General features: G+C 37.7%; 2 protein-coding genes across 3 annotated transcripts in view; one reads left to right on the top strand and one right to left on the bottom strand.

Annotated features, from left to right (window-relative positions):
- The first annotated feature begins 132 nt into the window (after window positions 1-132).
- IFT74 (intraflagellar transport 74) overlaps window positions 133-12,997 on the top strand; it is a 32,313-nt gene continuing 19,448 nt past the window's right edge. The window contains exons 1-8 of the mRNA XM_052700882.1: window positions 133-269; window positions 437-577; window positions 2,011-2,146; window positions 2,667-2,715; window positions 3,502-3,600; window positions 3,754-3,814; window positions 4,288-4,347; window positions 5,320-5,381. Coding sequence (XP_052556842.1) covers window positions 461-577; window positions 2,011-2,146; window positions 2,667-2,715; window positions 3,502-3,600; window positions 3,754-3,814; window positions 4,288-4,347; window positions 5,320-5,381 — 584 coding nt within the window. The 5' untranslated portion in view covers window positions 133-269; window positions 437-460. The remainder of the gene's footprint in view (window positions 270-436; window positions 578-2,010; window positions 2,147-2,666; window positions 2,716-3,501; window positions 3,601-3,753; window positions 3,815-4,287; window positions 4,348-5,319; window positions 5,382-12,997) is intronic.
- On the bottom strand, window positions 3,939-12,348 carry LRRC19 (leucine rich repeat containing 19). 2 transcript variants are annotated; one of them, XM_052700905.1, is made up of 5 exons: window positions 12,258-12,348; window positions 9,495-9,587; window positions 7,562-8,072; window positions 7,170-7,376; window positions 3,939-6,880 (listed from the first exon to the last, which is right to left on the bottom strand). In XM_052700905.1, exons 2-5 carry the CDS (start codon window positions 9,576-9,578, stop codon window positions 6,555-6,557), a joined length of 1,128 nt encoding a protein of 375 aa, XP_052556865.1. In that variant the 5' UTR covers window positions 9,579-9,587; window positions 12,258-12,348; the 3' UTR covers window positions 3,939-6,554. The 2 variants fall into 2 exon arrangements, with proteins under 2 accessions (XP_052556865.1, XP_052556866.1); XM_052700906.1 differs by lacking the exon at window positions 9,495-9,587 and having other exon boundaries at window positions 12,258-12,324.

Here is a 12,997-nt window from a genome sequence, read left to right on the forward strand (position 1 = left end):
AAATGCCGCCAGACACGCCGGCGGGACGAGCTGAACTACAAGTCCCAGCAGGCACCGCGCCGCAGAGAGAGAGTAGCAGTCGTGCCGCCGCCGCTATGCACTCTGGGACATGTAGTCCCTGCTGACCGGGTGTTGGGAATGAGGTTTCTAGGTATCGCGATAACGGAGCGGCGCAGCCGAGCCGTTGCTGAGATACCGCCGCCGTGGCCTGAGGAGGCGTCGTAGCTGCGCGGGGCGGAGGGGAGGGGGCTTCCGCAGCGTGGGAACAGGTCTGTGCCCACTCGGTCCGCTCTGAGCACGGTCTTGCTTTGTGCCCCGCTTCCGAAAGGGCAGCTGCTTTGGGGGATTCGGAGGAAATGTAAAAAAAGATGAATGAAATTTAAGCGAGTTGTTCTGTGGTCGTTGTGAAAAGACTGTTGCTTATCCTTCTTTCCAGGGAGAAGTTCAAAAGGAAACAGGCATGGCGAGCGGCCACAGAACTCCCATAGGCCGTCCTCCTTCGAGAGCAGGAGTAGGGCTGCCAGCAAGGCCATCCTCTGCAGCAAGGGTTCCATCAGCAGCCAGGATAGGAACAGGGGTATGTGAAAAGAAAAAAAAAAAATAAAGTTAACTGGGGTATCGTTACTTGTTACTCAGACTTTCATAATTTTTCAGGAGGGATAAACGAAAAGCATAATACTGTAGAAAATTATAGTAAATGGGGTTGCATCAATCTGGTGCCTGGTCAGTAGTGGGGATCCCCAGCCTCCATTTTAGGGTGAGTTCGCTTTAACGTCTGCATAAATGGATTAGACGTAGGACTAGAAGGTGTTTGGAGCAAGTTTGCTGGTGATACTGACTTGGGAGGAGCTGTTGACTCTGTCAAGGACAGAGAGGCCTTGCAGAGAAATTTAGACAAATAAGGGTATCACCAACTGCGTGAAGTTTAATAAGAGCAAGTGCCAGTTTCTGTACTTGGGAAGATGCAACCCTAGCTATAAAGACTGTATGTGTATATACGGATGGAGGGGATGAGACACTGGAAAGTGTCTGAAGAACACATGGGGTCCTGATCATAGCAGGTTGTACACAAGTCAGCACTGTGCCCAGGAAGCCAGGAAGGCCAACTATATCCAGAGACTGCCATTCGGGTGATGGTAGGAACTGTCCCACTCTATCCTGCACTAGTGTCTTCAGTGCCTGCACTCACCTTGAGTACTGTGTCAAGTTTTGGTGCCGCAGTACAAAAAGGATGTGAAAATTTTAGAGAGTGTCCAGAGAGAAACTGCAAAGATGGTGTTGGGTTTAGAGGACTAGAGGTGTGAGGAGAGGCTGTGGCTCCTCAATTTGTTAAAGTCGGGGCAGAGGAGCCTGAGGGGAGGCCTCATGGCAGCTTACAGCTCTTCATAGGAAGCTGCTTTCTGGTACCAGCAACAGGACTTGAGGGAATGGCTCAGAGCTGTGTCAGGGAAAGGTCTGTTTGGGTATCAGGAGGATGCCAGGTACTGGAACGGCTTCCCCAAGACAGTGGTCAAGGCACCAAGCTGACAGAGTTCAGGATGATTCTGGACAGTGCTCACAGACATGTGGTCTGATTTTTGGGTGGTGCTGTGCAGAGTCGGGAGTAGGGACTTGGTGATCATCAGGATGTTTTATGATTGTATGATTCTGTGATATTTTCTCAGGAAGAATTGAAAGATTTTCATTCAGTAAAGAGTGCTTCTTTGTAATTTTGATGGAAAGAGGTCAGTGAGGTCTTGCATTATGAGTTCATCTGGGAAATCAGGATAGTATCAGTGTCATTCACAAACCACAGTGATTAACTCCTCAGAAGCAATCTCTGACCTTTCTGCAGCAGATGTTTGACTGAAGCTCTATTTAGCTGAAGAGGTATAGGCACTGAAAGATTCTTATATGAAGATTTTAGAGACTAACTCTTAAGTTTGTAATTGCTTTGGTGATTGCATGAAGATAAAAAATTCATAACTCAGAGTTGGGTTTTTTTGGTGGGATTTTGTTTTGTTTTTCTAGATGCCTCCCAGTACATCAAGACCTGGTTCTCGTGCTGGTTCTTCAACTGCAAGTGGAATCTTGTCACCTCACATTAAAGTGGCAGACCGCCCAGTCACACAGCAGGGACTAAGTGGAATGAAAACTGGAATGAAAGGTATTTTTTTCTGTAGAAAATAGGTATCAAGGTGTCTGAAAAAATTTTAAGGGAGCACTTAAAGGAAAATATTTCATAGGTGTACACACCTGTGAAAAATTGTGAATTGATATGACTACAAGGAGGGAGGAGAAGGAGAGGAAAATTAAAGCACACCCTGTCCTTTGATTTTGGCTGTCAGTGTAGACAAAGGCTTTTCAGTGCCTGAACTTGCTTAGGACTTTTGAATCTATTTAAATATAATTTAAAAGGAACAATAGGATAAATTGTATCTTCTTCCAGGGATGCTGAGTAAGATTCTGCAACATACCTTTGTAAATAAAGTGTTTAACATAGCTGAAAAAGTATTTTGTATCTACACAACATTCTGAAAGGAATTTCTGCTTTCATTTGTTTTAGTGAAGTAAAATCTATTCAAGAACACTGAGAAGATGATAGTTCTCTGTGTGTAAAATCTGCAAATTATTAAATCAGAATGAGTTATTGTATAGTGAAATGTCATTTTATTCTCCTTTGCCAGGTCCTCAGAGACAGATAATGGATAGAACTTATTATCTTGGACTGCTGAGGTATGCCTTAAACTCAGAGTGCAAAAGGTGTAAAGCTCTGTTCCCTCTTTTCCCATCCGTTATGCTTAACAGTAGTGTGGGATAACTGGTGTTAACTGATAATAAAATCTGTCCTGTCTGAGACATGAAAGTCATTTTGCTGGTAGTTTGTAGCAGGAGAGGAAAGTTATGCTTGCATCCAAGTAGAACATTTCTTCGACATTTTGTTTGTAGGCTAGCTAAGTTCATTTATTTCCCACAGCATTTGTTACAGAAGCATCAGTGATTTTTGAGCTTCCACCCTGTGTCATTTAATGTAATTTAATGGGTCTTCAGTTAGCTTCAGTTGTAAGAGGTAGAATCACACATTTTAGTGTATACTTCTAGCTTGTACTTTTAGGTGGCACTGATACAAACACTGCTTTGTCAGCAGATTATATTACAGGATTGCATGATCAGCCCTGAAAGGCAGTGTTGGTTTTTTTCATATGGATAATATCCATATTCTGTGAAAGGATGCTATGATTTTGTTGGTGCATTTCAGAAACATTCATGACTGTTTCAACCAGAACAAAAAAATAATGAAAACATTAAATTTCATAGCCAGGTTTTCTAATATTTGCTTATGACTTTATCTGGCAGAGCTGCTTTAATTTTTCTTTATTTATCTAGCTTTTCTTAGAAATAGTTCATTGGAGACATGGTACTGTGTGAGAAAGATAGTTTTTCCGCGACGCATGGAGTAAAATCTTATTTTTCACTGTTTTAATTGTGTATTTAAATGTAATTTAATTTTATTTTTTGCAGAAGCAAAACCAGTGAACTCACATCAGAAATTAACAAGCTGCAGGAAGAAATAAAAATGTACAAGCAAGAGAAATCTGCTTATTTGTCATATGAGAGAAGGTGAGCTCTGTGGTAACTAATGTGAAGTTAACTTTCTCAGTCACCAGGCTACTGTGCAGGCTTCAAAGAACCATTAAATTAATCTTTTTTATTATTTCATTTTTATTATGTAACACTTCCTGTTTTAAGTTTGGCTTCTTGTTTTGCATTCAGGGCAGAGGCTTTAGCTGGTGAAATCAAAGAGTGGCAAGGTCAGCTAGAAGACTACAACATGGTATGCTACATTCAGCTTTTGACACTGAAAACACACTTAGCCCTTCTTTCCTTTATTTGCTACTGATTTTTCTTTGCTTCAACTTCTTTTTTCACTGCTGTTTCTCCTTAAAAGTGTAGTGGTAAATAATGATGAGTTTATTCAGTTACCAGAAGAGGAAAAGGTAAAAGCTAAAGAGAACAAAACAAGTTTTAGTATGTGTTAGGATAAGCTGTTGCATATGCAGTTAAGAAATGTGTGCTGTATAATATTTGAGTTTGTACAGCCATATTAAATGATAATTACTTCTATGAACTGCATGTAATCTGTTCAGATTTAAAATTCAAATGTTTTTCTGTTTGCATTAATAGTTAAATACTGTATTTTCACAAATGCTTTATGATTTTTCTGAATATTTTTTTTTTTGTGTGTAATTATTGTTGTCTTTTTAATAAATGAGAAATCTTACAAGTTGGAATTCTGTCTATTTTCAGGTTGTGGATCTACTTAACACCAATGCAGACATAGCAGAAGTGATTCGTGAATACAATTTGGTAAGGATTAGGATATTTGCTATATTTAATCAATGAAATGGTATATATTAGATATCTGTGCTTTGAACGCATTACATATATAGAAAAGCACGGTACTAATTTACATTGTATACTTTCTTCTCCAGTTTAAATTGGACCGAAATCTTGGCAACATCATGTGTGTGCAGTGAGACAACTGTCCAAAGTATGGACAGATGATAGTCCTTCTGTGATAATAGTGAATGTGTCTTAAATTTGAGAAGGCTGTGTTCCCAAGTGAAATTGCAAGTGTTACTGACCAAAAAGCATAGAACACTATGCCTGATGAAAGGCAGATTCAGTTGTCTGCCCTGCAACTTGAAGGTTCCTAATGCTCTAGAAATTTTAGTTCTCTTCTGTATTCTGTCTTTTAAATAACTCCAGTGAAGTCTGTGATGTGGCCAGTGACAGAATCAATCAGCTTTGTTCTTTTTAATTTTCTTAATTTTCCAAGAAAGTGAGACAATTTATACAAGTGCCTTAAAAGCATTAGGCATTTTCCATTTCTTGAGATTACTTTTTCTGTTATTTTGGTAGCTTGAAAAACCACCTATGTTTCTTGGCCAATTTTTTTTTTTTTTCCACGGTTAATTTAAAAATAAAGTCTCATTGTCTGTGACACAAAGGGAAGAGTGCTCTGTTAGATTTGCATTCTATCTATGGGCTTAAACACTATTTTACTAATGAATGCCATAGTAATAGTTTGCAAATTGGTTTGCTACAGCCTTGATTGCACTTGTTTTTCAAACACAGAGGTGCAGTGGAAGACTGGAATTTCAGAGACTGTTTCTTCAGGCCAGCATGAGAACAAGAGCAGCAGGCCTTTGCTCTTCCTTTCTCTGTTGCATTCTGAGCAGCTTCTTTCTCCATTACAGAAAACCTTGAACTTGTACATACAATATGTTTTCTTCTTATATATTACATTCAAATATATATTTTTTCTTTTTTTTCTAGTTAAAAGTTCAGAATGACCGAGATGCTCAAAGTGTGGATAAAATTTTCACAGAAAAACAAGCGTAAGTACACAAAGTATATGCCTGTCAAATACTGCCAACTCTTTACCTGAGAACAATGGAGAAGCTACTGAATTCAGGAATTTGTCAGCAGTCTAATCTGTGAAACAAATGATATCCAAACAACTTTTCAGCTCATATACCACTATCAAGTCAAAGCTGGAGTTTCTGTTTTTAAATTCTTCTGTGTAGCTGGTGTGATAGTAACTTACCTTTCATCCAGAAAAAGATGGATGGCATAGAAGTCTCCTAGTTTGTGGAAACCTACTTATGGCAGATTGAGGATGTTGTGTTGTAGTAGTAGAGGAGAAAAAGTAAGCATAAGTGGAGATTAGAACAGCAATTCCTGCCTGGTAGGATGTATATAAAGGAGTAAGTATGCATATATAAATGAGTAAGGATTTATGTAAAGGAAATGAGCTGTTTGCAATAGGAATTTGTAAGTCCTGAGAACGGTATGTGTGGTGATAGGCTGAAAGATTGAGTTTTAAAATAGCAATTTGGCATTTAATGACTCGTTTTGCACTGTTATTGTGGTTTTCAACAGCTCATAAATATGTCTGATTTATCTCTAAGTACAGTGTATGTTAAAGTGTGCAGAGACTTGGTTTGATCAAGAACTAAGGCAGAAAGGCATCAAATAAGTAGTGCTGGTTATCATTTTACTGTATGTAGGCACATTTAAGTTGGCCTACTGATTCAGCGTAAATATTTGTAGACATTTGTTTTGCCTGTTAAACCACTGAGCTATGATGCTGTTGATTTGGGTTCAGTCCCCAGTCTGACTGTGTTCTATTTCAGATGTTTAAAAAAGGAGTTTTTTGTCTCTGACTTCTTCATCTTTACTGTGTCAGTAATTATATCAGGCTCACAACCTGCTTTTTAAGGACTTTGTCATCTTAGGCAGCGTACAGTAAGCTCTTTTCCTCCCATAATTTGTGGGTTTTTTTCTAAAACATGGATGATCAGTATTCTTTCATTTTTCAAAATATTTATTGTGGCACTAACATGTGAACACGACCAAATTTTTAACCTTTATGACTCGGGCAGCAGTACATTGTTACAAATTTTTTGAGATGCAAGGCTGCTTAGGTTCACTTTGTACTGTATTTAAATAGTGTAATGTGGAAGGCTGAATAGATTGAAAAGTCAGTTCATTGTCCACTGCGTAAGATATTAGCTCTGCTCAGTTACATAAGTATCTATGTATTTGTCCTCAATAAATCCATCTTCCTCAGGTTCAAATGTGTTAGTTTTGTCAAATATTACTATGGGATCCTCATTGTCTATGTCTGATACTGCAGGAAAGGAACTCATGTCTGCTGAGAACTCCTGTTCAAACATCTCAGGGTCGTTTTCTTCCAGACGACGGTGTCTGTAGCTCATCAAATACTGATACCATGTTGGGCATTTTATGGCAGTGAAAATCAGGAGTGTAGTGCTTAGGACAAACCCTAGCACTCCCACGAGGAAGGTCCAGCTTTTGCCGAGAACTGGAAGTTCTTTTCAAACAGACAGAAGAGAAAAAAATAGTTATCTTTATGTGTAATATCTGAAAGAACTCTGGTATGAATTTCTTAATAGTTAGGTTGAGAACACATAAAAGATGATAGGGGGATAACTGAGTTATAATAAAACCTGAAAATTCACTTGTTCTAATGCTTTGATGAAAGAATAACTGTAGTAGGAATGTAAAATGAATGAATATGAATTATGAAGAAAATAAATATGAATTATGAAACAGCAAATAAAACAGATTGCAAGCAGTGAAGAGAAACAACAGTGTATTACCTGCATGTGTTCCATTGTTTCCAGTGATGTTTGAAGTCAGAGCTGTTAGAAAGACTGTGCTTTGATGCTTAATGGCATAGGTGGAAGGTATAGTGGTTTCTTCAGAAAGTTTTTCAGTTTCGCAGTCAACTAGTTGAATAGTTGCAGTCTTGATAGAGACTGTTTGTTTTACGTTTGGGAATGTACACGTAGTGTTGTTTTCATTTTCTGTGAATAGGAGCAATAGAGATAGTTTGTAAATACTGTTAGCTAACTGGCATTAAGATCTTAAAAAATCAGTGATAACTAAAACACAGAGAAGTTGATGGTGAATTTTATTAAGATCAGGAAAAAACTAAGGTAAGACTGTTTGAGGCAAACAGGTGTGAAATGCTGCTCTTATGAGAACTTACCCATTGTGACTTTAGAAGCAGTTAGCCACATTTGTAAATCAAGGAGGCTGCAGGAGCAGTTCCATGGGTTTCCATCTAAGGTAATTGTAGTCAATTTAAAAGATGGTTTTATATGAAAAGATTCCAAAAGGTTATTCTGCAGATTCAAAACTCTTAGATTTTTTAGAGAAGAAAATACATCTGAATCTAATTGAGTAATCCTGTTATAGGAAAGATTCAGCACTATCAGTTGATATAATCCTGCAAATGCTGCTTGATGAACTGTATTAATATAATTGTTGCTGATATCCAGAATTACAAGTTTTGTCAAATTGTAGAAGCTGCTATTATGCAGTACAGTAATCATGTTTTCATTCAGATGAAGCTTAGTGAGGTTAGGAAGCCTTATAAGAATGTTTCTGTCATTGTGTTTTAAAGTAATTTTATTGTTTTTGAGATTTAGTTCAGTAACATTTTGCAACAAATCAGTGGGGATGCTAGAGAGGTTCTTTCCAGACTCATCACAAATGACCTGTTGAAAAAAGATAGTATCAACAATTAAAATACAATAGAGATGTCCAGTGAAGATGTTCCAGTGATAACTGTTAATGGGAATAGAAGAATACTTTTTAATGGCTGCCATTTGCAAGAAAAGTTCTACTGGTCTACATGCTGTTTTGTTAATGTTTTCCACAACGTTCTTGCAGATTAATGATACAGGGAAATGAGCTGTGTTAGTGTGTAAGGATCTGATGGTCAGGACACTTAGTTCTTAAATTTTGATAGAGTTGCAAGGCTTATGTGGTTATCGTTCTAAATAGAACTGATCTGGCATACCATTTTGGAGTTCATAGGGCTATTCTGAAATTCTGATGTGAGGACTGACAGTGTAGAAAAGGATTCCTTACCACTTCTTCACAAGGAGAGTAGTTAGGCCCTGGAACGGGCTGCCCAGGGAGGTTGTGGATGCCCCGTCCTTGGACGTGTTCAAGGCCAGGTTGGACGGGGTCCTGGGCAACCTGATCTGAATGTGGATGTTTGGTGGCCCTGCTAGGCAGGGGGGTTGGAACTACATGATCCTTGAGGTCCCTTCCAACCCAGGTGATTCTGTGATTCTGTGATTCTGTGATCGTCAAGAAACCACCAAGCAAAGGCGACACAGAGAAAGTGGATTCAAGTCTAAAAATTAACTAAAATTACCTTTTTCTAATGTATCATTTTATTTTAGAACAGCGATGCTTACTACTGAAAACATCTTTGGAACAGGCTTTCAACCATCTTTAGCACATTTATTATATGTATAGCATTTAAATTAATTTTGATTTTTCACTGCTGAAGCTTAGCATTGCTGTACTCTTTTCAGGTTTGAGAATGTTTATACCTTGAAACATTTTTCTCCTCTGAACAAAAGTAGATTTCCTAACGCATCGCTGCAGCTTACTGTGGTTACTAATGCATTACTGCAGCTTTGTTGGCAGGGTACTTGCACTGGATTTAAATGCGATTCTGATTACTAGGAAGAGATTGTTTGTGTTGTTTCTCCTTCTAGTCTATGTTCAAATTGTTACTGCTGAGACCAGACTGTATCTAGTTCGCTTTATTAAAAACAAATTAGGTTAAGGGTCTGTTCTGTGCTGTATATATCCTTTGGGAGTTCTTTTTTCAAATATTTTGGAAAAATAGTGTTTGAAATAATATAATATCTTAAAGAATATTAGGAGTACTTTCAAATATCTTACACACATTTGATCCTAACTTAGGCAAATTTGGCACAATCTTGCTTACACTTGAGCAGTCATTGGTCTTGTCCTGTTGTGATTTAGGCCTGTCCCAAAATGGCAGAGAGAGATTTGACCAATATATACATGTTTTAGTGTTGCTCCACCACTTAATATGATTTCCAGGAGCTAATTCCTATTTCACAGCAAACTTGGATGACTTACACATAACTTACAGTTTGAGAACTAATGTTGCAGTCAGCAGTGACTTGATTCCAAAGCAGCATTCCAGCCCAGATTATGAGCCAGGACATTTTCATCTTCAGAGTCTGGTAAAAAAACAACACTTTCAATATTGAGATCAGAATCATGGAATCATGCAGTGGCTTGGGTTGGAATCCAGGATCATTGGGTTCCAATCCCCTGCCAAAGGCAGGGTTGCCAACTGCTAAATTGAGTCCTGGATCAGGTTGCCCAAGGCCTCATCTAACCTGACCCTGAACATCTCCATGGATGGGACATCCACAGCCTCTCTGGGCAGCCTGTGCCAGCACCTCACCACCTGCTCGGTGAAGATATCAGTGGAGTAGTAGTTTAACATATGAATAAGTAACTCAGTACATTTTGATTTACAAAGGTACTGTAAAATGTAAAATTAAGAGTAAAAACATGTTATCAGCTGTAGTGCATTGAGCTTTCCCTGGATTGGGGCAGATCTAAAATCCAGTGGGCAGTACCAGCAGACAGAAAATGGTTTGATCTGAAGGTTAATAGATAACAGATCCACAAATGGAATAGGCTGATGTATACTTATTAATATCCCTTTAAAGCAGTTAGGGTATTGGAGGACTACAATAGGAATCGACTGAAAAAAGTATTCAGGCTTTCATGCCCTCATGCCCAGTTTCTTTTGTTTCCTCTGATTGAGGCAGAATGCTGTATTTGGTTTATTTGGACAGATAGCTCATATATTCTTATATGAATTCATAGGTTTTTTTTGTGAATTTTTAATGATTAGATCTTCTAATCTCTTTATTATCCATAGTATAATATATGGCATAAGTAGTGTCCTTTTGTTTTGTGAAGGCATAGTTGTTGCTAAGGAAGCATGCTTCATTCTCTTGTGCTGGAGTTTTTGTATAGATTTGTTCCATATTTTTTGAGAGTCGGGAATATTTTTGATAAATATTCTCTGCAGTGTTAACTTCTCTCAGAAAATGTGTAACATATCCATTTTCTTGTTTTACCTGGCCATAACTTGCAAGATCTACTAAGCAGGAGTGTTAAATCTTGACTTTACAAGTTAAAGTGATCCACGTTTATGCAAGATTTGAAGTAGAATTTTAGAATAAAAATAGATTATAGATAAGAATAGATAAGAATAGATTATCCCTTTTGTGATGTTTTTAGTCTTTTGTGTGTGTGGAGTCTCATGGAGAAAAGGTAATGGACTGAGTGAAACCTCAGTATCTCCTTCCTCCATTTCAATCTTCTAGATTAAAGAAGATCAAAAAACAAGAATTGAGATATTTGCTTAAAGTGCTTCTTGCAGAGTTTTCACTGAATTTTGCAGGGTCCAATCTACTTAAGGAAGCTCAGTTGCACAAATAAGGAAGAATAGTAAATGTAGGCAGCCATAAAAAGAAAAAAGAAATATATCAATCCTTAAAAAGAGTGCCACAAAGCCTTTGATAAGTTGGGAGTAGATGAAGTCACAGGCCAATTGGTCACATCTGATTGCTTTTGTGGGTTTGTGTCTCTGAGGAGTAGCTTCGTTCACTTATCTGAATCATTGTGTACACTTCTTTGACTTCCTCAAAAGAGGAATGCATACTACTCTGAACCACTGTGTATTTTTGCTCTTATTGGAAGTTTGCATCGAACACAAAAAGACACAGTAAGTGGCAGGGATGAGGGGTACTAGTAACAGCAGTGGTAGAATGTTGCTGTATTAGGAACTGCTGTAGTCAAAGGCTGTACTGGTGTCTTGAATACTTTTTGGAGGCAGTTTGTGTATTACTAGTGGAAAACATGCGGGGGTTTTTGAAAACTCCCCATATCAACTGCATTTAAGCTGGAACTTAATGGCACACTTGGACTTCAGAGATACCTCTTCAAAGATGCTCAGAAACAGAGCAGACATTAACCATGGCATCTAGAAATACGATTAATAGCATTATCATATCAGATTAAAAAAAAAAAAAAACATGCTGTCATTAATAGAGTGGGGAAAAAATATTGGATATTATTTTAACAGTTACTCAGTTTGTAAGTTAATATCAAGTTAACAATGAAAATTAATTTAAATGTTTTTCATAAGTTCAAGGAAAGAGTTGACGTATCTGAGTAACCGGGATGCCATTAACAGGAAAAATCATTTTTCTGTCTAAAAATTCACTGCAAATATGTCCAAGTCAAAACGCAGTCCCCATTCTTTAATACCTCTTTGAAAACTTGGAGTTTTTCTTACAAAGTTGATTTCCTGCATTTATACGGGGGAGCAGTTGTAAGCAACCGAAGAACAAGGAAGGATCTATGATTTTAATTGCAGTGCAGCTTTTCAGTAAAACCAGAATTGCTGCTTAAGGGAATTATTTTGGAAAGAAACTGAGCCTAGTAATACATAGACAGAACCCTGACATGTCCTTGTTACTTCAACTCCAAAATGTTTTATTCAGCAGATTTCCTTGGAGGATTCTGTGCAATTTGTACCATTCAGTGGTAATGTAACTCCTGTTGCTTTTGTTACATATGTAAAGAAAACTGCAGATCTGGGAGGCAATGAGGTCTGTAGAATCAGGCACTCTGCTTTTTAGAAGTGAATCAGGCCGTACTCCAGCTTTTTACTGAAGCACAATTAACAACTTCGTATGTACAAGGTTCGTAGCAATTCCTGAACTTTTAATGTATGTCAAGATATATTTGTTTCCAGTCTAGCAGAAAAGCTTTAAAAGAAAACCTTTGCCTACATTTTGAAAAAGATGTGCCAAGTGTCTTACCTTTCTGTTGCTTCTTGGAGCACCATATACCCACGCAGACTTCTCACTGCACTGACAAGAAATAGTATCATGTAACAGCACTTTGTTTTTTTTCAACCTTTGTACCTAATGAATAAGCAAGCCATGTAAAAAAATAAGGAAACTGGAATATCTTAGCAAAACATTGACTAGGTTGAGTAAGTTTGTATAATCATCTTCAATTTAATTGGTTCTGCAGCCAGTAGGATAGCCTGATGGTAGTATGCTCAAGTGTCAAGTTCCAGATCATATAGGAAGCACTGAGTTAAAATGCCAGTGGATATTTACAAGCAAGGTGGATTATTGTCGATTAAAGAAATGTTGGAGATGGATAAAAGTTTGGACTTTTTTAATATGATTTGTCAGGACATTAAGAATTTTTTGAAAGATTTGCATGCTGAGGTAAAGAGCTGTGCTTAAATAGTTGCTTAAGTCTTTGTTAAGTTCTTGTTGTTTAGAAGCATCGAAGAAAAGAAAAAAAAAAAACCAACAACTTATGGAGTGTTATTGATCAACTTCAGTATTTATAAAAATTACAAGCATTTAAGGACATGGGCTGTAATTCAGGAAGAAATCCCTAAGAAGAAAAGGAAGATACTTGTTCTGATCAGAAACCATGTTTATATGCATATTTACAAAGACATTATCGTGATACACAAACATTGTGTCCTGTAATTTTTTCTCCTAATGGTGCTCATTCTGCAGGCTTCATTCTACCCAGT

This window comes from Tympanuchus pallidicinctus, unplaced genomic scaffold (genome assembly GCF_026119805.1).
Source record: "Tympanuchus pallidicinctus isolate F22 unplaced genomic scaffold, pur_lepc_1.0 scaffold4, whole genome shotgun sequence".
NCBI lineage: Eukaryota > Metazoa > Chordata > Aves > Galliformes > Phasianidae > Tympanuchus > Tympanuchus pallidicinctus.